Raw genomic sequence first — 22,021 nt, forward strand, 5'->3', positions numbered from 1 at the left:
AAACGGAAGTGTGAGAAGTTTTTGTAGAGAAGTGATGTGTGAGTTTGAAACTGATGAAGTGAAGGTTTTATAAAGGAATGTTAGCGGTAGAGTCTAGACCGCTAACGATTAAGTCTAGACCGCTACTTTTAGAACAGCTACAAAACAAAATTATGGAAAAACAAATGAGATAATTTATGGAACAACAAATGAAAATTAAACAATTTGAGAAAATAAAAATAAATAACAAACAAATAACAAACAAATAACAAATGAAACTACTCAATTCGTCCCCCATATCTTCCAAACTCAGCCCACAGATTCGCTCTGAGATCTTCCCTTAACCTGTTATACAGGTTTCTGTTCTCAATATGAATGGTCAATTGCGCATAGTTCCTTGCAGGTAATCCTCTTGCTGGTATAATCTTAGGCCTTAAGTCTTCATCTTGATGGTTAGTCTAATTCTTATTACGACGAGTCTCCTGGATAACCATGTTATGCATAATGATGCAAGTCAGCATAGTCTTATGCATTTCACGAGCACTTAGACCACGATAAGGCCCACAAATGATTGCAAACTTCTGCTTCAGAATTCCAAAAGCCCGTTCCACATCTTTTCTCAGATTCATTTGTTTACTATTGAAATACGAGTATGAACGACCCATTTCACCAACAGGTGGATGACGGTAACATTGAACTAAAGTTGACCATTTTGGATAAATTCCATCTGCAAGATAATAACCATAAGTGTAGTGATTCCCGTTGATAGCGAAATTTACCTGAGGAGAAATTCCATACTTTAAATCTTCAAACAAAGGCGATTTGTGTAAAACATTTACATCGTTCCGAGATCCTGGGAGACCAAAAAAAGCGTGCCATATCCAACAATCATAAGAAGCAACAGCCTCAAGGATCACCGTTGGTTTTGGGTAGTGACCTTTATACTGACCGACCCAATAGGTAGGGCATCCGGTCCATACCCAATGCATGCAGTCAAGACTACCCAGCATTCTGGGAAATCCTCTTTCCTGATTTTGCTTTAATATTTCTCTAATATCTGCATCAGTTGGTTTTCGTAAATAAGTAGGACCAAAATGATTAATCATTGTTTTGCAAAACAACGCAAGATACTTGTATGCAGTTGTTTTGCTAATGCGAAGGTACTCATCATTAGAATCTGGAGGTCTGTCATATCCTAAAATCCTCAAAGTCGAAGTAACATTTTGTTCAGGGCTATGACCCCTAATATTCAGTGCATCATACTGGGAATTAAATTGAGGTTCTACCTGACAAAGCTCACCAATAATATTTAGCACCAAATGTCTGGGCATGCAGAATCGGCCTTGGAAATTTTCATCAGAGAACACACAGTCAGGAAGAAAATAATCGTGCATCAGCTTCTCGTGCCATTCATCCCGACCACGGTACGTATATCTTCTTGTGAACACTTCTTTTGGCTCTGGATCTCTAGGTATTTGCCCCGATGAATCTAGCTGCATCAAGGTGTTGGTTAGTTCTTTATCTTCGTTTGAATCATCATCAATCTGTTTCAAGGCCTGAACGAATATTCGTTGTTGTTCTTCAAATCGATCCATATGAATACGCACTTCTTCTTCAGAAGAATCCATATCCATTGGGCTGGAAAAAAAAATTAAACAGATGATTATGGTACAAAAGAGTGAGTAAAGATAGAGTTAATGAGAAAATTAGGTGTGATTAAATTTAATTGAATGAGGCGAATTTATAGATAAATGTTGGGGAAAATAGCCGTTAATTCACTCAAATAAGCGGCGATTACAAGACCGACCGGTGTCTCGACCGCTGGCGGTTCAACTAAGACCGGTCGGTGTAGACTCGGTCGTTTGTGTTTTCTCCCATAGTGGCACGGCCAGTTTTCCAGGCCAGCTGGCATGGCAAATGGAGGGTTTAGCCATTTACCATCGGAACCGCCCGTACAATTGAGGCAATCTCATTTTGTAAGGTAATAATAGTCTGGGCCTGGGGTACCATGGGGCGATGATGCGCGGTAATATTTAGTAAAACATCTGCAGCTCATTCTTACGGGGATTGGCATGAAATGAAGTAAACGTTTGCACATACATGAAAATGCAAACATTCACCTAAAACCTGAAATACTTGTTCAGTTCTTCTGAAAAAAAAAGGAAAAGAAAAAGAAAATTCTCTTTAAATTTACAGGGGTTAGTCCACGAGTGAGTTGGAGGGAGTTTAATGTATTTTGAATCTTGGGGATTTGGAGGGAGTGTAAGAGAGTATAGGGAGTTTGAGAGAGTTTGGTGTGTTGAGTGTAGGGAGTTTAAGAGACTCTCCCAAAATCTGTACTTTTTTTGAGAGATTTGGAGTGAGGCAAAAATACACTATAAACTCCTAGAACTCCCCAGAACTCCCAAAAAAGACAAACTCTCTATCATTCTAATTTTTACCACTAACAGGGAGTTTAAGAGTTTCTTTCAAACTTCCCCACGACTAACGGGGTTTTCTAGGGAGTTGGGGAGACTCTTCTAAACTTTCCCACGACTAACGGGGATTTTGAGAAATTCACTCGAACTCCCTCACGATAAACGGGAAAAAACACAACTACACCCAACTCCCTTCGGGACTAACACCCTGTCAGTCTCTTGAAAATCCAACGCTGTGGAGTCTTGTTAAGGATAATACATTGGAGCGAACCCAAATCAACTCTCTGTAAGTTCAATATTCACCAGGATTTCATTATAAAAACCCTAGAATCTGTAGTTTCATCTTCTTCGTTTTGTTTTAATTACATAAAATTCTTCATAGATTAGATGTCCAATTGCGATCCTATAAAACGAATTGGAAATTAGTTTTCATGTCTAGGTTCTGCTTCATAATTGATGTTATTGAGAATGTATATTCAGGTGATCGTCAAGTGTTTGACTGGGTGATTTTGATTCTTATAGTGTGTCTTTGATTTTATAGGATTTGGATAACTCAAATTTGATAATGGATACGGTCAAGAATGTGTTTTCGGTGGATCTACTAGAAAGATATGCAGCAAAAGGTCATGGTGTTATTACTTGTATGGCTGCTGGAAATGATGTTATTGTATTGGGAACAAGTAAAGGATGGGTTATTCGCCATGATTTTGGAATGGGCGAATCTTATGGTTTGTTTCTTCAACAAATTTAGAATAGTTTCCCTTTAATTTGACCTAAACTGTATTTTTGTCTAGTTAATTTTGTGGCTTTAGTCAATTGATATGTCTTTGTTTGCAGATCTTGATCTTTCTGCTGGTAATAGAACTGGAGAACAACCTGTGCATAGAATATTTGTTGATCCAGGAGGTAGTCATTGTATAGCTGTTGTATTTAGTGGTGGAGATGTTGATACATACTATACACATGCTAAATGGAGTAAGCCTCGCATACTAAACAAATTGAAAGGTGTTGTTGTAAATACGGTTGCTTGGAATAGGCAACAGATAACAGAAGGTAATTGTGAATAGTTGGTGTTTTACTTGCCCTTTAGTTTAAAGTTTGCTCACATTGGTTTTGTATTCTTAATTTTGTTTGTCACCTTTGATATTTTTATAAACTTAGCTTCTACACGAGAAATCATTCTTGGGACGGATAATGGTCAGCTTTATGAAATGGCGGTCGACGAGAAGGATAAGAAGGAGAAGTATATAAATAATTTATATGAATTGTCAGAGCTCCCTGAGGCCTTCATGGGTTTGCAGGTATTTATTTATATTTGTGAAACATTCTAGCAAAAGCTAGTTAACCTTTCTCGAAAACCACAGCTATATGCAGCACTTGTAACAACATCCCTGGTAACTTAGCCTGGTAACCAGAGCCATATGCAAAAAGAACTCATTTTCTTCAGTTTCGTGGTTTTTTTTTCTTTTGTTTGCAATGTTCTTTATCCTCTTGCATGCTTTCTTACTCCCTGGGAAGGAGCTATGTACTAGCTCGGGCTATAGCACTGCCCACCGCATCCTGGGAACTTTGGTATTTTCCAAAGGTGTTTTTATGAATAGTTTGGGTTTTAGTAAGATTGTAGTATATCCCACATGAGATTTTCTTTCCAATTCAATAGTAACTTAGCCCACCTAGATTCAACTTCCCAGCTTCATCGCTGCTTGCTCTTACAGTAGAATTATGACCTGAGCTCATCTCACTTGTGAGGGAATTTTTCTGTATTTTCCAGTATTAATAATTAAGGAGCCTGCTTTGTCCTTCAACTTTTTGGGGGCGTTGCAATCTACATGTAGTTATTTCATTGGGCTTTGAATATTGTGCTATTGTTGAAGTGTCTTCAAATTGCTATTGTGTTTTACAGATGGAAGTTGCTTCTCTCAGTAATGCAACTAGATATTACGTGATGGCTGTTACTCCAACACGACTTTATTCTTTTACTGGCATTGGAGCACTGGATGTAAGTAAAGGAATTTCTTTAGGTTTCCATTTCTGTATCTATGTCTACTTGTACATACTAGGAATGTGCATAAAGGTCTCTAGCTCTAACTGTTATACATCTATATTGAAGTACTATCTGGGTTTTTCATTCAAAATTCTCCTAACTGTTAATAAGTAAACGCTGATTTTTTCAAATTTCTGTTTCCAAATGAAAAGAATCTTTTTGAGATAATTGTTTGCACAAAGATTCTGTGATAACTTTATGTAGACTCAAAATTTTAATATTTTCATCCAAATTTCACCAATATATTGATATCTCTTTTATCATATGGAAATTTGATACTTGTTCTGAAACTTTATCTTAATTGATGCTTGTGAATCTGCACTTTCTGCAGACAGTTTTCGCCAGTTACTCAGATCGAGCAGTACATTTTATGGAACTTCCAGGAGATATACCAAATAGGCAAGGTTTTTGATTGACAGCTCTATATTGAAGTTATGACAGCCAGAAACATTCCGCATGTTTGTCTATAGTTTCTTACATATAATAGATGAGTATAGAATATTAAAATACTTATGTTAATTCTTATTCTTGCTCCTATGGTCTTACCAAATATCCAGTACATAATTTTGACTGTAAAGCAAACCATGAAACTCCTAGAACTGTTTCCATTTGTAGAATTTGCATTTTTTATCAGAGTCCATTATATCTGTAGGCATTATCTATATGGTTCCAGATGTTTCGAGTTCAATGTTAGTGTTTAGAAACTTATACTATGCTAAGTGAGTCACATATTTTCAGTTTCATCTCTCATATCCATGTTCCATACTATTTCAACCGCGATTTCAAACACACTTCTCTTTGTAGCCAAAGACGCTCTTCTTTTTAGTTGATTAACATTTACCTCAAGATCGACACTTCAAACCATGTTCAATATATTATGCTAAACGTGGTTGCTATTTACTTGATTTTTGAACTCAGTAATTCTTGACAATTTTCCTCTTATAATTTTTTTGCTTAGTTTAGGAAACTAAAAGTTTTCCTCAATTCACCTGTGCTGCAGTGAGTTATACTTCTTTATCAAGCAACGTAGAGCTGTACATTTTGCCTGGCTTTCTGGGGCAGGTATCTATCATGGTGACCTGAATTTTGGAGCACAACACAGGTAAAATGACACGTTGTACTATGTCATATAACACGTAATAGATAAATTGCTACGATATGGTAAATTTTATGTTTCTCACAGTTTAGATGGTTGCTTCGGGTTTGAATCGATTCTTATTGGTATTTAATTTTGGAAAATTCTTGAGCAGCTCATCCAATGGAGACGAAAATTTTGTGGAGAATAAGGCCTTGTTGAGCTATTCAAAATTGAGTGACGGTGGAGAAGCAGTAAAACCTAGATCGCTTGCTGTATCCGAATTTCATTATCTGCTTCTCATAGGAGATAAAGTCAAGGTGCGGAATAGACACTGTTGCCTCTTTTTTTTGGTCTTAGACAATCAGTCAAAAGAGTAGATTTTACTTTATGAATTTCCCTGTTTGTGAAACCTTGCCATGAATCCTCTATTTTTGAAAAACATGTCAACAAAGAACGCAATATTAATTTATAGCCCTTCAAAAATTGATTTCTCATGGGTTATGAACTTTTAATGGTGTGTAGGTTGTCAACAGAATTAGCGAAAACATTATCGAGGAACTGCAGTTTGATCACGCTTCAGAATCAGCTTCAAGAGCGATTATTGGATTGTGTGGTGATGCCACGGCTGGTTTGTTCTACGCTTATGACCAGAATTCCATCTTTCAGGTTCACTACTTGAGTTAATTAAGGATCTGCTATTATGTCTTTTACCTTCACTAAGATTTTGTGTACTGAGCAAGAGACATTGCAGGTATCTGTTCAAGATGAAGGACGAGATATGTGGCAGGTTTATCTGGATTTGAAGGAATATGCTACAGCTTTAGCCAATTGCCGAGACCCTTTCCAGAGAGACCAAGTATATCTGGTGCAGGTAATGAGAGAAATTAATATTCAGTTGCAACTTAATTAAACATCAGGTAACAGTGACCAAAATAGTTGAGAGAAAAGGAAATATAACTTAGGCAATCTTATTATCTTTGTCATCAGACTTGTAGCTACCCTTCTAATCACAGTTCTCTTTTATCTTCTCTCTTTTGAACATTCATAAGTGTCATAACTTGTTTGCAGGCTGAGGCTGCTTTCTCTACTAAAGATTTCTTCAGAGCAGCGTCCTTCTATTCTAAGGTAAGTCTTTTACTGTACATTTTTCTATTTATAATCTTTAGAAAATTCTCATATATGAGTTACATATTAGACTTTACACTTCAATAACCATAAGAAGTTGTGGGGCCTGGGTGCCTTTTTTTACAGCTAGGTTTTAGACTATGATACTTTTACTGGGGAATTATATCAGGTTGTCTGGCTCGTCGTATTTAAGATGGCCATTGGTTACACTTGTTGTGGGAAGAAAATACCAGTCTTAAGAAGGGATTAGGCAATTGAAAATACATCCTCCTTACTGCTTCCATAAGCATTTTTTTAAAACATGTTTTCTTGAAGTTGTATGGCTTGATTCTCTATATTTCCACAAGATGAATAGTTTTGGTAACTGTCATACATATTTGTTGCAGATCAATTACTTGTTATCATTTGAAGAGATCACACTGAAGTTTATAAGTATTAACGAACAGGTAAGTGATCTTCCATTAAAAATTCAAGTTATATGTCATATCTTAATACCTCTCAGACATGAGATATATCACTATTTTATAAGTAGAGGGTCTAATCCATCTGAGGAAATTATTCTTTCTTATGGTGCATTACGCATTTGGGGACTTAATCTGAAAACGGTCCTTATGGAGTTCGATTGGTTATATCCAGTTCTTCATGATGTTACTAACATGTCCACATCTTTGTTGAGACCCTCGTCTGAATCTGTGGATAGCAAAGGATAAGCTAAGTAACAAAGTATTATAAGGAGATTTCATCTTAGTATGGGTTTGTTACTTGGAGGTTAATTTGAAACTTTATGAAGTTACTATTAGAAGTTAAAACACTAAATGGATAGAAAAATTCACAATATATAAGAGAAACTAAATCGGTAGACATCTTAGGAAGGTCTCATAGCACCAGCAGCTAGCAGCATAAACTTGAAGAAGCGCTTCAAGTGTTTGCAGTCCTTGCTGAGCATCAATTGCAGTTGCAACTAAATTGAAAGATTTTGCTCTATCTGTGTTACTGTTCTAGAAGTTATCTTTCAACGCATTGAAAACCTAGTCTCAGTTTTCTTCATATCATGCTCGAAAGTGCTTATTTCATGTGGCAAGTATTCATGGAAAGATAATCATATCGTATATGCATTATTATATGATAGTAGTCTTGCTGATACCTCTTTTGGGCTTTAGTATTAGTTGTCAATTATTCAATCTTGATGTTACCAATATAAAACTATGTTAATGATCAAGTGTCTTTGTTTTTATTGCAGGATGCTTTAAGAACTTTTTTATTGCGGAAACTTGACAATCTTAGGAAAGATGATAAGTGTCAAATAACTATGATATCCACGTGGGCTACTGAGTTGTACTTGGATAAGGTGTCTTTCTCAACTTCAAGAAACTGATTTCTATCTCGCATACAAACATACATATGCACAGCTCCTTTGGTACTCATGATCACATATGATTGCTTTGGCTTAGTTTGAGGCTGTCTTGTGTTAGAGTTAAACCTTATATCAGTAAGCTTAGGCCTTAATCTTCATATTGATGGTATGAAACTGCTAGTTGTATCATTACACCCTTGGCTGAAGATACCAGGCCTGTAATGAATGGTCGGAGTTATGCGTCAGAACACGTCTAAGTTTCAATGAGGATGTTGCCGTTCAGATTGTCAGTTCCTGACTGATGCTTCCTTTATTTGTTGCAACTTTTTAGATCAATCGGTTATTGTTGGAGGATGACACAGCTTCAAATAACCACAGCTCAGAGTACAATTCCATCATTCAGGAGTTCCGAGCTTTTCTCAGTGATAGCAAAGATGTACTGGATGAGGTGACCACTATGACGCTATTAGAAAGGTATGATTGTGTTGTACACAGTTTACTTACCAAACCTGCATATTCTTTCATGTAATGAGTATTTCCATAGTTGACTGTTAGTTTTCTGCTGCTTATTTTACACGCAGTGCGTGATGGATCTAGACTTTTTCTCTTGGTTGTAACAAATGAGTTTGGGTAAATATTGGTTAAACTCCTCTTGGCTCTTGTACTTCTGGCAGAAGAGTTTTGAGTTGATTATTTGACTTGATTGTTATGACATGGATTAGACTGCTCATTTTAACACTTCAGAATTTAGTTACTTGCATTCTTGTACTCCTTGTGTCTCAGTGATCGGTACTTAAATTCTCCAAACCAAGACTAATCACTATTTTGTTTGATTTGTTTATTGAGACAATGATTGCTCATTTCCATTTGTAGTTCTTTTTTTTTTGTTTCTATTATTTAGTTACTTTCAACTTCTGAAATCGACAAGTCATTTTGTTTCTTGCCTTTCACAATTCTTGCAGCTATGGTAGAGTTGATGAACTAGTCTATTTTGCTAATCTGAAGGAGCACTATGAGATTGTGGTTCATCATTATATTCAGGTATGCATAGTGTCTGCAATACTACTATAATGTTATAAAACATGATTGTAAAATATTGACTGAATATTTGATCTTCGGTAGTGGAGGGTGTTCTCCAAGATTTGATCACAGAATATTGACTGAATCGTAACATATGTCCTAAAATCAAGCAGGCTACCTTATTGCAATCATTGATTTCAGGAGGTGTACATTTTGTGAAGCGTATTGGTTCTCTAAAGTGGAACCTAATCACAATTTGTGCCAATATTGTTTTATACTGTTTTCTACATTTTTCTGCAATTAACTTCTGAGATTGTTATATGAGCTTGGTTTCCTTAGTTTTCATCATCTATCATGATTAGCGTTCTGCTTTTATCTGTTAATCTTGATGGTATTAAAATGACAACCTATACTGTGGCTTGTTTCACCCCGAGGTTCAGTTTTCATGGTTATGCGTGGTTGCTTTTTCATTGCGCACAATTTTGAATTTAATACATCTTACTAGTTTGGCCATTTAGATATCAACATTTCTTTCTTTTTATTCCGTGGCACAATTTTCTCTTATTATCTATAAAATGATGCTCCCTCGATACCTGAAACTCTAGGCAAAGTTTTAATTTCTTAAAATAAGCAGCGGTTGTATCGGGGAAGTGTTGGCGAATCTGTAGAACTGCAAAGTTTTAATTTCTCCTCTGTGTTTGGTTTAGCAAGGAGAAGCAAAGAAAGCACTGGAAGTACTGCAGAAACCAGCTGTTAATGTAGAATTGCAGGTATATGATGAACAATTTCTTTTTGTTTTGCTTTAAGGTTGCTTGATTCGTGCAGTTTATGGTAGACAAATGGACTGAGTACGCTGTTTCTTTATCTTGTGTTCAGTTATGCTGAAAAATAATTATATTCTTCCTTTATTTGCAGTACAAATTTGCCCCGGATCTGATCATGCTTGATGCATACGAAACTGTAGAATCATGGATGATCACAAGCAACCTAAATCCTAGGAGACTGATTCCTGCAATGATGCGTTATTCAAGTGAACCTCATGCTAAGTAATGAGTACTTAAATATAGATTGCATATCTGACAGCATTTGCCATTTAATGTAGCTATGGATATTATTCAGCAGTCTACTACACTAAAAGAATACATGGTTAGACTAAAAGGTGGCAGCCTATAAATTTGTGTACAGAGATGCCTAGTGCGTAGTCCCTTTGCTAGAATTACTGTCTAGACTGAGCTTCCAAAATTTTCTGTTTGCTTAAAGTGGCTAAGTTAGCTATAATGAGAGCCCCCTTACAAAAACAGATGGGGATTAGGCAGTCTAGGTCAAGTACCCCGGGGAATGATAAATAGTGAAACAGCATAAGATAGTGGTGCACACCAACATCCCTTTGGAGAATTCCCTTGGACAGTCTCATTTGACTTTCCTTTTTATGTCCTTAGCTTTTTTTAGTTGATCTGTTATGTTTCATACCTTAGTACTTTAAACCTTTAACTTAGAGTTCTTCCCTAGGAGATAATGTAGAAACAAAATGATTAGTGGAACTTTAACACGGACTCCAGAATGATAAGTTTGTATGGAACTGCTCTCCCTTCCCATGCATGTGTTCGTGGAATATGCTGCATGTTGATTCTCACGACTTTCATGATCATATCTCTTACTTATTTCTCTGACGGTGGATTATGTTGTATACGAGTTTTGAACTTACCACCCAGCAACTTTGCCTACAGGAATGAAACGCACGAGGTCATCAAATATCTGGAATACTGTGTCCACCGTTTGGTCAATGAGGATACTGGTGTGCATAACTTACTGCTCTCACTGTATGCTACACAGGTTGGAAAACCTTACATTGCTAGATTTCTGCTGCTTCACGAGTCTACTGTCTGTTTGTGCATTCTGAACAGAGTTTCAGTTCAATTAACTCAACTCCTGTATATATCTTATTCTTTATAACCTTATACTGCTTATATAACATTATTATGTTTTCGCGAGGTTGCTATTAGGAGGATGATAGTGCACTTTTGCGTTTCCTGCAATGCAAATTTGGAAAAGGACGTGCAAATGGCCCAGAGTTTTTCTATGATCCCAAGTATGCTTTGCGCCTTTGTTTGAAGGAAAAGAGGATGCGTGCTTGTGTTCACATATACAGCATGATGTCCATGCATGAAGAGGCTGTTGCTCTTGCTCTTCAGGTGATAATAATATGTTCTAAGTTGGATCTTATTAACTTGTTGCCTGGATAATTTCCTCAAACTAGAGCTATATAGTGCGATTAATTTGGTTTTGTTCAACGGAAAAGCAAGTAAGTGATTGAATTTTTTTTTTTTTAAATATATATTTTTCCTGATTATTTGCATCATGCTTTCACGGTTACTTGTGATCTTTGTAGAAGTCATTCAACAATTTCAGGAGAATAAGATTGAGAAATTTCATATTATATTTATTATGTTCTGAGGGGTTGGGAGGGTGGGTGGGTATTGTATTACGTGCTTCTGCGAGGAACTAGTAGTTGAAACATAGAGGGGATGTTGCACAATTCTTGAAAATGCTAATGGTGCATGTTAGGCAGCAAGTGTGCATACTCTTAATTTTTCTTTTCTAACCAATTGCATATCCATTGGCGCTCTAGGTTGACCCAGAACTAGCTATGGCTGAAGCAGATAAAGTTGAAGATGATGAAGATTTGAGGAAGAAGCTTTGGCTTATGGTTGCAAAGCATGTCATTGAGCAGGAGAAGGGAACTAAAAGGGAAAACATACGAAAGGCTATAGCCTTTCTCAAAGAAACTGACGGGCTATTAAAGATTGAAGACATTCTACCGTTCTTTCCAGATTTTGCTCTGATTGATGATTTCAAAGTAATGCATTACATAAACTTACATATCCAGCATGTAGTATATGCAATGGTCTTCGCATTTCCATAAATTCCACTGTTGAGTTCATTTGTTTGTCTGGGTATTCAATGTTTTAGGAAGCAATTTGTTCTTCATTGGAGGACTACAACAAGCAAATTGAACAACTCAAACAGGAGATGAACGAAGCAACTCATGGTGCAGACAACATAAGAAATGATATCACTGCCCTTGCTCAAAGATATGCTGTTATAGAAAGTGACGAGGGTTGCGGGGTATTGATCCACTCGATTATGTTCTTTGCATTTGTTTGGTTAGCTAGATCCTAGTGCCAATTATCTGGCAAGTATTTCAAGTTTTGTAGTTAACACTAACTTGTGACAGATTATTTGGACATCCTTAATTCTTATCTATATCTTGCAAGTCATACCCACTGATCTCCTGGATTACTATTTTGCTACAATATTGCAAACTTTATTGCTTGACCTAACATGTAAAATCTTCCTTTCGGCTATCAGGTTTGTAGAAGGAAAATTCTAACTGTTGGAGGGTTAGAACGCGTAGCAAGAGGGTATACATCAGTTGGTTTGATGGCTCCGTTCTACGTCTTTCCTTGCGGGCATTCCTTCCATGCGCAATGCCTTATAGCTCATGTGACACAATCTAGTAACCGAGCCCAAGTAAGTTTGTTTCTTTTACTTAATGGAATCTTCAATAGATTTTTGTATGCTTTCTTTTCAAGTTATTTCAATTAGTTATTCTTGACTCATGATAACTGCATGACAATGGTCTAATAATTCTTGGATCGTGCTATGAAACTTGCGGCCTTATTCTTTGTGGCAAAATGAACCTGTGAATTGAGCATGCGCGTTAATCCAGTAAAATATATGAGAAATACGTCAGTTGGAAAAGATTTCCTCCTTGTGGTCATTATGTACCCACATTTGCTTGGAAACAGACATCCGCAAGACACAAATATGTTTAATTGTTTTTCATCTAGTTTATTGGTGAAATTTCAGGCAGAGTATATATTGGATCTACAGAAGCAACTCAGTCTACTCAGCGTTGAATCCACAAAAGATTCAAATGGCATGGTAACGGAAGAAGAATCACTTACCAGTATGACCCCAGAAGATAAGGTTGACCTTAAAATTCTGGCTGAATTGTTGATTTTGTTTGGGTAGATATATTTAATTTGATATCTGTCATTGTTTTTAAACTGATGTGTTTTCTTCTTGGTTAATGTGTATTGAGCAGCTCCGCTCACAGCTGGATGACGCCATAGCTAGTGAATGTCCATTTTGTGGTGATCTGATGATTCGAGAGATCTCCTTGCCGTTTATACTTCCTGATGAGGAAAACGTTTCTTCATGGGACATAAAAACCCCACAGCTTCTTTCAGGTCAGAAGAGCCTTTCTTTAGTTATATAATAGTCTTTTCTTTTGTATATATTGGGATTGCAATTGTGTAGTGTGCATATAATTTATGTTTTATTTTACATGCAACTTCTATCCTTATCTCTGAGTTTTGATGTAGAGCTTCAGATTGTAAGGTCTTGTGTAGTCTTTCCTTGAGTATCTATATTTAGAATTAAAAACTGAACATTGTACTTCGTTTTTAACAATTGAATATTAATTGTATTGTACCTTAATATATTGACAGTTCACAGTTCATATGTGAAAATGCAAGTAAGATAGAAAACATAAGAACAGTGGCTGTTCTTATGATTTATAGCTTAGAAGTTAAACCAACAGTGAAGAGAATCGTATGAATAGTGTTTTTCGACCACCTTGAATCTGTTTTCATTCAAGTTATTCAGAAACAAGAAAAGATGAGTTATTCCACTCTCAAGTTAGAAACTTAAGTAAATAAATGAAGGAAAAAGCGCATTAGGTTTCTTGCTAGAAAACAATGACACACAAAGTATAAGTTAGTGGGGAAATTTTGTTTTGCTTAGAAGTTAGAAATCAACTTGCCAGTAGTCAACGTCACGGACCTTAATCAAAGGGATATGTCGGTAAATTGCTATGGTAGGGAGTAGTGGGAATTCCATTTTAATTGTGAGTATCATTGATGATAAATAAAGGGGGACTGTAAAGTCGACAAGCACAATTGAAGATGGAACTTAGAAATGAGGTGCCATAATTGAAAATTATGGTAGTACTCTTGTTGATAACCCTAACAACCATAAGAGTACATCACAGTTCCCATTGTCTGATAGGATTTTATTATACCCTTCTTAAAAGTATGTGTATATTGTACTTCTTTGATGTCTGCCTCAAAACCATTTTGTATATCATTATTCTTTTTTACAGCACTCTACTTATCAGATCTACTTTGAATGTAATCTTTTAAGGTTTCTTAGAACATTCAGAGAGGTAACTACACAAGGATCATTCTTTTTCACTCTCATTAATTTTGTCAGACTTGTAAGGTTTTTGTGCAGTTTGATGTCTCGCTTTTTCTTCGTTTTCTCCCTAGCTTTAATAGTAGTAACTGATCGAATTCCTACCGTCATTTACAGAGAGAGTTGAAACATGTAAAGCAGAGTACACCTTGATGGTTGCTACACTTGTCTGTATTTGTGTATCTAATGTCACTTCGTGGTACTTCAATTTTTTTTTTTTATAAAACTAGTAGTATACATCTAGGCATTTTCTTTTCCTTCACTGGAGTTGATCATTGATGGTAAATGAAGGGGGACTAAGGATATCAACAACCCAACTGGAGTTGGAACTTAGAAATGACGTGCCGTGATTGAAATTTATGGTACTCTCCTTGAAAACCCTGATACTGTAAGAGTACATTACAGTTCACTATGTTTGGTAGCATTATGACCCTTCTTAAAAAAATGGGTGTACACTGTACTTCCTGATTATTCTAGTACCTCGAAACCATATGGTTATTCTGTTTTACAGTGCTGCATATCAGATTAATACATTCAGAGAGTTAATGTTATTCTTTTTCACTCTAAGTTTTGTCAGGCTTGGCAGAATTTTGTGCACTTTGATGTCTAACTTTTTCTTCCGCCTTTAACCTACCTTTAATGGTAAGAACTGATTGAATTCCCACCATCATTTTATAGAGAGTTGAAACATGTAAATCAGAGTACACCCTGATGGCTACACAGTCTATCTATTTGCTATCACGTCTTGGTAATAAAAAAAAATCAGAAAAGTTGTGGGGAAGCAGCCATTAACTGGATCTGGGTTGTAGAACCAACTTTCAACTGCTTCACCATCTTTCAACTGCTTCACCATCTTTCAGATTCCTTTTTACCCCTAGTTAAAAGCTGCTAGATTTTCACTCTTCTTAAAAGATATTTTAGTTGTATGAATTATCAGACTCTTTGTTTTTTGGTGAAAAGGGGAGAGTAAAGCTTTTCGCCAATTTGAACAGTTTGTTTAGTGTTTGTTTTGGTCATAAGATTTGTGTCTAAAAATGGGTTATGTTTATGGATGTCTTGCATGTGTATTTTTCTTGAGTTAGGGATTGCTAGGCAGAGCCTTGAAAGGGATTTAGGTAAGTGATCAATTTTTCCAAGCAACCTAAATATAGCTCAACAATTAGGACTTTCTGTTTGCTTTTTGGCTAAATTTTGTCTTGTGGAAGAGTAAAAACAAAAACGGAGGACAAGAGTGGAGAAGATTTCGAAGGGGGCGGTGGGTTGAAGTTGATACCTAACAGATTAAAAGGTTTCACTTTGAGTAATGTTTTGTGTAAAGCAGTCAAAAAGTTTTTCTTATAATTAGAAGATACATTACGAACCGCAAAATATACATGGAAAGAAATATAGTAGTTAATATTTGTGTGAGGTTTGAAATTTTATCTCAAGAAAAAGTTGTGAAGAACGTTAATATGCATGAGAATGATGGTGGCTAAGCCCATTTCATCTAATCCTATAGATTTGTCGGTTCACATTGACATTTGTATAGGGTTCACGTTTATAATGACGAACTTAGATTTAATCAAGTGGTTCAAGTGGCATTAGCTTGAATCAAGTTGCATTAGCTTAAGAGTAGGTTCATTAGTCCGGTCGTGTTTGCCTTTGATAGACCTTAAATTTTTATTCCAACTCGGGTTGTATTTCCTGTGTCAATTCAGTAGGTTTTGTGCTTGCATCGCTTTTGGTTCGGATTTAGTTAGCCAATATTGCTGTTGCTAAGACTAACATTCAGTTAGTAAGACCTTGAGTTGTTGTGGTCAGCTGGATTTGTCGAGCGTTTTCACCAAATAATCTATGTCCCACTAAGAAACGAAATGAAAAATATCTGAGAGACAACGTTGATTTTTCTTGCCTGCACTTTAGATTAGATGGGGCCTCCACATGCGTGCAATGCCGTCTGATAAAAATTGAGATTGGTCGGATGGAGGTGCATGTGCCGCTCGGCCCATCAGAGAATTTGATCCAGGGAAAAAGGTCACCCTTGTGTCTGCTGTATCTTGAGATGACCATTGTATTGTCTGAGTACTTAAGAGGGTTATTTAAGCAAAGATTCATGTCTCTTGCTGTTTAAATGGATTTTTAGTGCGAGATGTTGAGTCGAGGTTCCGGACTGATATTTTCTTTTAAGCGTTCTTATTCACTGTTGTAGGGATGTTCCGTTGCCAACGCCCATGTACTATGCATTAATGGCATGACATTCATTGGCTACGAACAAAAAAAGAAAAATAAAGTTACCACTTATGCAAGGTTAAAACGGCTTAGAATTTGATGTTCTTACTTCTAATAATCAGCTTTAGTACAACAGTAGTCTTATGAACCACCAACTAAAGGCTCTCTCATAATGAATGTGCATAAATCTGAATTATGGATGACGCATTCGGGTCCAAAAAATCATGTGCCTCTCTTTATATCCACTTTAGTTATGAGCAATTAACTGTCAACATGTTAATGTAGTCACTGATGGTCGATGAAAGGTTGTTTTCCGCATGTCCACCATACTGTCCACCCGGAAAGAAAAAATTCAGAGTCGAGCTGATCCGGTAGGACTTGGCAGTCGGAAACATTATGAATTAAAAGACACGTGAAAGAAAGAATCGGTGCCGAAAGGTTTAGCATAGTTGAATTGACGTGTGGATTTTATTTGACACTGATCTTTAACCTTCAACTACTTCATTAACTCCCCTAATTAAAACTTATCAGATGTCCCTAAAGTGATTTTTGTGTCTTTAATGAATAGTTGCCCAATTTCATGTAAGTGGGTTAGGGCACCTCTATGGATCTATGATGCCCTCTGTTGATGAAAAATAATAATATTGGTACAAAGTTATTACACACATGGTGGGTTTTTGCAGCTGGATGAGTTGGATAGGAGTGAGGTGTACATATAATACACCCTTCTTCTGTGACATTTTGGTTTTTCCATTTTCTTGAAATGCGATTACTTTTTATTGTTAGGTTTGTTTGGGACCTATTTCAAGGATAACTGTTTAAGCAAACTATCGCGTACAGCTTGTTTATTTAAAAATGAACACCCATCAATTATTTTCCGTATTGGGTGAACAAAGGAAGATTCTCCTTGAGCTACATTAACAATCCGTATGGTATTGTTGTTGATCTAATTTGAATGTTGTTTGATACATTGTATATCATTAGAGCGTCCACGGTGGTGCCAGTACAACCAAAGACCAAAGATTAAAAAAAAAGACCAAATTTGGGTTTAGTCCGTCATGTGGCGTAGTGGGAAAAGAGTATATTTGGTCGCGCGTTGATAAACATTACGTCTGGGATCAGGCGTTGGTAAAGATAACGCCCGAGTGGGACGTTGGTAAAGATAACGCGCGAGTGGGGCGTTGGTATAGTATACGCTTCACAAAAAAAAATAAAAAAAAATGGGGCGGAGGTATAAAGCCCGCCCCATGCAAGTTTCATAAATTGTGAAAAGTGGGGCGTTAAGTATATGAACGCCCCATTTCGCGTTATCTTTACCAACGCCCCATCGGGCGTACATTATATCAACGCCCCGTTTCAGGCGTACATTATATCAACGCCCCTTGTGTAGCGGACATTATATCAACGCCCGATGAATGGCGGAGATTATATCAACGCCCGACTATATTTGGATTTGGTCTTGATCGCAGACCAAATTTGGTCTGGATTTTACTCTTTGATCAAATTTTAATCGATGGTCCGTCCCACTATGCCAGCCCACTCGACTGAAAATTTGGGTTTACTCGTCCATTGCAGTTGCTCTTAGGCCCTATACTTTTAAGCCAGAACGGCCGGTGACTTTTACGTGTCGGTGACGGATTAAATTTCGGTTCAATTTTTCATCAGTCTATATACAAAATTTCTATTTCTTTGCCTCCCATTAGAGAGTTTTATGGCTCCGCCCCGGGATAAAATCTCATATAACTAGCCTAGTTAAATACTCAGAATAACTAATCTGATTTTCTGTGAAAATAATATGCGGACGTAACACTAATTTTCTTTGTGATGAAGAAACTTGTAAAATCTATGTAATACTGTTCTAAATGACATGAATCCCTTCGATTCACAAAAACAAATTCCTGGTGGCTAGGGACCATTACATTACATTGTTTTACGCATTTTGTGCAGTGTTAATATGGTGTGACATCTTATTAATAAAAAGTTAAAGTAATCAAATTTTAATAAAATAATTAAATTAAATTCATTAAATACTACAAAATAATTTTTACGTGCTGCATAAATACCAACTAAACACCGCGTACAATTCTCACACTCCAAACAGAAATCTCTTTGTCTTTTCTTCTCTTCAATTCCATCCTCTCCCATAACAAACCTAACTCAAAGCTGCCTACACCTGCATTATCATCTACTCTCTTTTCATTCTTCTTCCATTCTTGATTATTATTTTGCTTGTTCATCAACTATGGGTTCTCTTGCTCATAACTCAAACCATGATCATGGTTTCCCACCTATCTCGAAATGTAATCACGAAAACCGGTCAGAACAATCGGTAGCTGCGGATTTAGACGGAACTCTTTTAATATCTAACAGCGCTTTCCCATATTTCATGCTGGTTGCAGTTGAAGCTGGTAGTTTATTAAGAGGACTAATCCTTTTACTCTCTGTTCCATTTGTTTACTTCTCTTACATTTTCATATCAGAAGCATTAGCTATCAAAACATTCATATTCATAACTTTCGCCGGTCTGAAAATCAAAGATATCGAAATCGTTGCACGTTCAGTTTTACCAAGGTTTTACGCTGAAGATGTTCATCCTAAGAGCTGGAAAGTGTTTAGTTCATTCGGTAAAAGATATATCGTCACTGCAAATCCGAGAATTATGGTTGAACCGTTCGTTAAGAATTTCTTCGGTGTTGATAAAGTTCTTGGCACAGAACTTGAAGTGCTGTATAAATCTGGTAGAGCCAGTGGGTTTGTGCAAAAACCAGGTGTTCTTGTTGGGGTCCATAAGAAAGAAGCATTAGAAAGAGAACTTTGCGATAATTTGCCTGACTTGGGTATGGGTGATAGGGAAACTGATCATGCTTTCATGTCCATCTGCAAGGTAACTTTCACCTCCTCGCTATTCTCTACGTATTTTAACATATTCTCATTACATTTAATGAAATGTTTTTTCTAGGTTTTGTTAGATGGCCGCTATAAGGTCCTCCAATTCTAGGACCACTTGATTATATAATAGCTCGTGTCCTCTAATTATAGGTCCACCTAGAAATAAAAACCTTAAATGATATCTCCTAAACTTCAATGGTACTAATATTTTCGGCGTTTGGATGGCCACACAAGACAAGGAAATATCCAACAAACTTGGTACTATTTTCACTCACATGCAAGCTTGTCGATAAAAAATTAGTACTTTTTGACTTGACTTGACGAACCTGAGTTTTCAAAACTCCTCCAAAACACTTGTACCCTAAATAGAAATGTTTGAAATACAGCCTGTTGATACTTTTGTTTACCGGTTCAGTTCTTACAATAAGAGTGTGAGATGTAGCGATTCCTTTATTTTTTTTTACCGGTTTTCGTCATTGTAACGAACTAGAATAAGTGTCAATTGTATGTCATTCACACCGTTTTTGACATGCTGCATGCAAGTAAAAATATAACCACCTTATTTGAAATACAGTAAATTACATCAGTGAAGAGGTTAGAAATTCGAAATATTTTTCTGTTGAAGTGGTCCATTGTTAATGGGACCTAAGGTTAATTAGCTAGGACTGGGGTTGGGGACAGTAATTACAAATACAAGGTAATATCAGTAGATTCAGTACCAGATATTTTTAATAGGGGGCAACCCTAACCTACTTGAATAGGGACCAAGTTGATAATAGTAATTGGTTGTTATACTAAAACTTAAGTAGGACATCTTCTTAACTAACAAGAAGAAACACTTTTTTAATGGAAGCGAAAGTCGTGGATTCATTTAGCAAAAGTACAAAAGATATTTGTTGAGAAGTAGCTGGCCTTCTTTGATGCCGTTAAGAAACCGATTTAGGTACTTTGGCCGTGATTATTAGTAGTTAGCATTTATTGGTGAGTTTTTAATTAATATAATCATTTCTTCTGTGATTTTCAGGAAGGTTATATTGTTCCAAAGACTAAATGTGAACCAGTACCAAAGAACAAGCTTCTAAGTCCGGTGATATTTCACGAAGGAAGATTGGTTCAAAGACCGACACCGATGACTGCACTCTTGACATTCTTATGGTTTCCAATCGGGTTTTTTCTATCCCTTCTCAGGATCTACATCAACATCTTTTTGCCGGAGAGAATTGTTTGGTACACTTATAAGATCCTCGGTATAAAAGTGACCGTGAAAGGAACCCCGCCTCCTGCCCCGAGAAAAGGCCAACATGGTGTTCTTTTTGTTTGCAATCATAGGACCATTTTGGACCCAGTGGTGACTGCTGTAGCCTTAGGGAGGAAAATCAGTTGTGTGACATATAGTATAAGCAAATTCTCAGAGTTGATATCGCCTATTAAAGCCGTAGCTCTGACGAGAGAAAGAGCCAAAGATGCTGAAAATATCAAACGCTTGCTCGAAGAAGGGGATTTAGTGATTTGTCCAGAGGGAACGACTTGTAGAGAACCGTTTCTTCTTAGATTTAGTGCATTGTTTGCTGAGCTCACTGACAGGATTGTTCCAGTTGCGGTTAACACGAAGCAAAGTGTATTTTTTGGTACATCGGCCCGTGGGTTTAAGCTTATGGATCCGTATTTCGTATTCATGAACCCAATGCCTACTTATGAGATTACGTTCTTGAATCAGTTGCCTACTGAGCTGACTTGCAAAGGTGGGAAGTCTCCTATTGAGGTTGCGAATTACATTCAGAGGGTTTTGGCTGGTACGCTCGGGTTTGAATGCACCAACTTGACTAGGAAAGATAAGTATGAGATGCTCGCCGGAACAGATGGCATTGTGCGGTCTAAGTAACAGAAAAGTTCATTATATTGTGTAATTTGTTGTTGGATGGGAGTTGAGTACTTACTCAAATATTTGTAATGTTGTTAGCAAATTATTGTAGTGATATATATATAATCGGCAATTTTTATGAAATATATACATTAGCAAGGCGCCAGTCGACAGTTAAGTTAAATTGCAGAGGCTGGGTTTTGGTGCGAATAAACATATTTGATTGCACCTGCCTGCCTAGGAAAATTACAAGTAACAAGATGCTCGAGCTAATGTCGTCCACGTTAAACAGAAACTGAATATTCATGGAAATGCTGTGTTTAATGCACTATGCATGAGCCCGTCAAAGTTAACATAAATTATTGGAAATTGTCTTTTGATTCAAGGGGAATTTGGAACCCCAAATGTATAAGATTAAGATAGGTAGCTGGAGTAGATATGGAGATCAACCCATCCAAAATCACACAACTATCCAAGATCTCATGTGTAACTTACATGCTGATCGTGCAACAAATGTACACAGGTAAAGTGAGGAGTCATCTCCCATGTGGCAGTTGACACGATAAGAACCCAAGCGACACCTCATCTGACTAAAGTGATGAGTCATTGCCCATGTGGCGATTGATGTGGACAGTGATATGCAACCACTAACGGATATTTTTTATTTGACCAACCACAACGGATTTATTTAGCAGGCATTATTAAGTATTAACCCATCCATGTCACCAAGCAACCATGAAGTGGACAAAGGGTGATAAATCACACAACGATCCAAAATCTCATGTGC

General features: G+C 36.8%; 3 protein-coding genes across 5 annotated transcripts; 2 read left to right on the forward strand and 1 right to left on the reverse strand.

The window, feature by feature from the left end:
- Nucleotides 1-437: 437 nt before the first annotated feature.
- LOC113338464 lies at nt 438-1,613 on the reverse strand. Its single transcript, XM_026583883.1, has 3 exons — nt 1,111-1,613; nt 917-1,007; nt 438-758 (listed from the first exon to the last, which is right to left on the reverse strand). The coding sequence occupies exons 1-3, from the start codon at nt 1,611-1,613 to the stop codon at nt 438-440; spliced, it is 915 nt and encodes a 304-aa protein (XP_026439668.1).
- A 964-nt stretch (nt 1,614-2,577) lies between these two features.
- Nucleotides 2,578-13,544, forward strand: LOC113338695 (vacuolar sorting protein 18-like). 3 transcript variants are annotated; one of them, XM_026584064.1, is made up of 24 exons: nt 2,578-2,682; nt 2,938-3,124; nt 3,234-3,449; nt 3,558-3,697; nt 4,300-4,395; nt 4,772-4,839; nt 5,441-5,542; nt 5,691-5,835; nt 6,041-6,184; nt 6,270-6,389; nt 6,587-6,643; nt 7,030-7,089; nt 7,884-7,991; nt 8,329-8,471; nt 8,960-9,038; nt 9,725-9,787; nt 9,933-10,063; nt 10,745-10,850; nt 11,021-11,209; nt 11,647-11,874; nt 11,988-12,143; nt 12,387-12,548; nt 12,888-13,007; nt 13,126-13,544. In XM_026584064.1, exons 2-24 carry the CDS (start codon nt 2,962-2,964, stop codon nt 13,297-13,299), a joined length of 2,970 nt encoding a protein of 989 aa, XP_026439849.1. In that variant the 5' UTR covers nt 2,578-2,682; nt 2,938-2,961; the 3' UTR covers nt 13,300-13,544. The 3 variants fall into 3 exon arrangements, with proteins under 3 accessions (XP_026439849.1, XP_026439851.1, XP_026439850.1); XM_026584066.1 differs by lacking the exon at nt 2,578-2,682 and adding an exon at nt 2,709-2,835; XM_026584065.1 differs by lacking the exon at nt 2,578-2,682 and having other exon boundaries at nt 2,715-3,124.
- Nucleotides 13,545-18,586: 5,042 nt separating this feature from the next.
- On the forward strand, nt 18,587-21,380 carry LOC113338245 (glycerol-3-phosphate 2-O-acyltransferase 6-like). The gene is made up of 2 exons (XM_026583699.1): nt 18,587-19,368; nt 20,398-21,380. The coding sequence occupies exons 1-2, from the start codon at nt 18,727-18,729 to the stop codon at nt 21,253-21,255; spliced, it is 1,500 nt and encodes a 499-aa protein (XP_026439484.1). The 5' UTR covers nt 18,587-18,726; the 3' UTR covers nt 21,256-21,380.
- Nucleotides 21,381-22,021: the final 641 nt, after the last annotated feature.

This window comes from Papaver somniferum, unplaced genomic scaffold (genome assembly GCF_003573695.1).
Source record: "Papaver somniferum cultivar HN1 unplaced genomic scaffold, ASM357369v1 unplaced-scaffold_19, whole genome shotgun sequence".
NCBI classification, from domain to species: domain Eukaryota; kingdom Viridiplantae; phylum Streptophyta; class Magnoliopsida; order Ranunculales; family Papaveraceae; genus Papaver; species Papaver somniferum.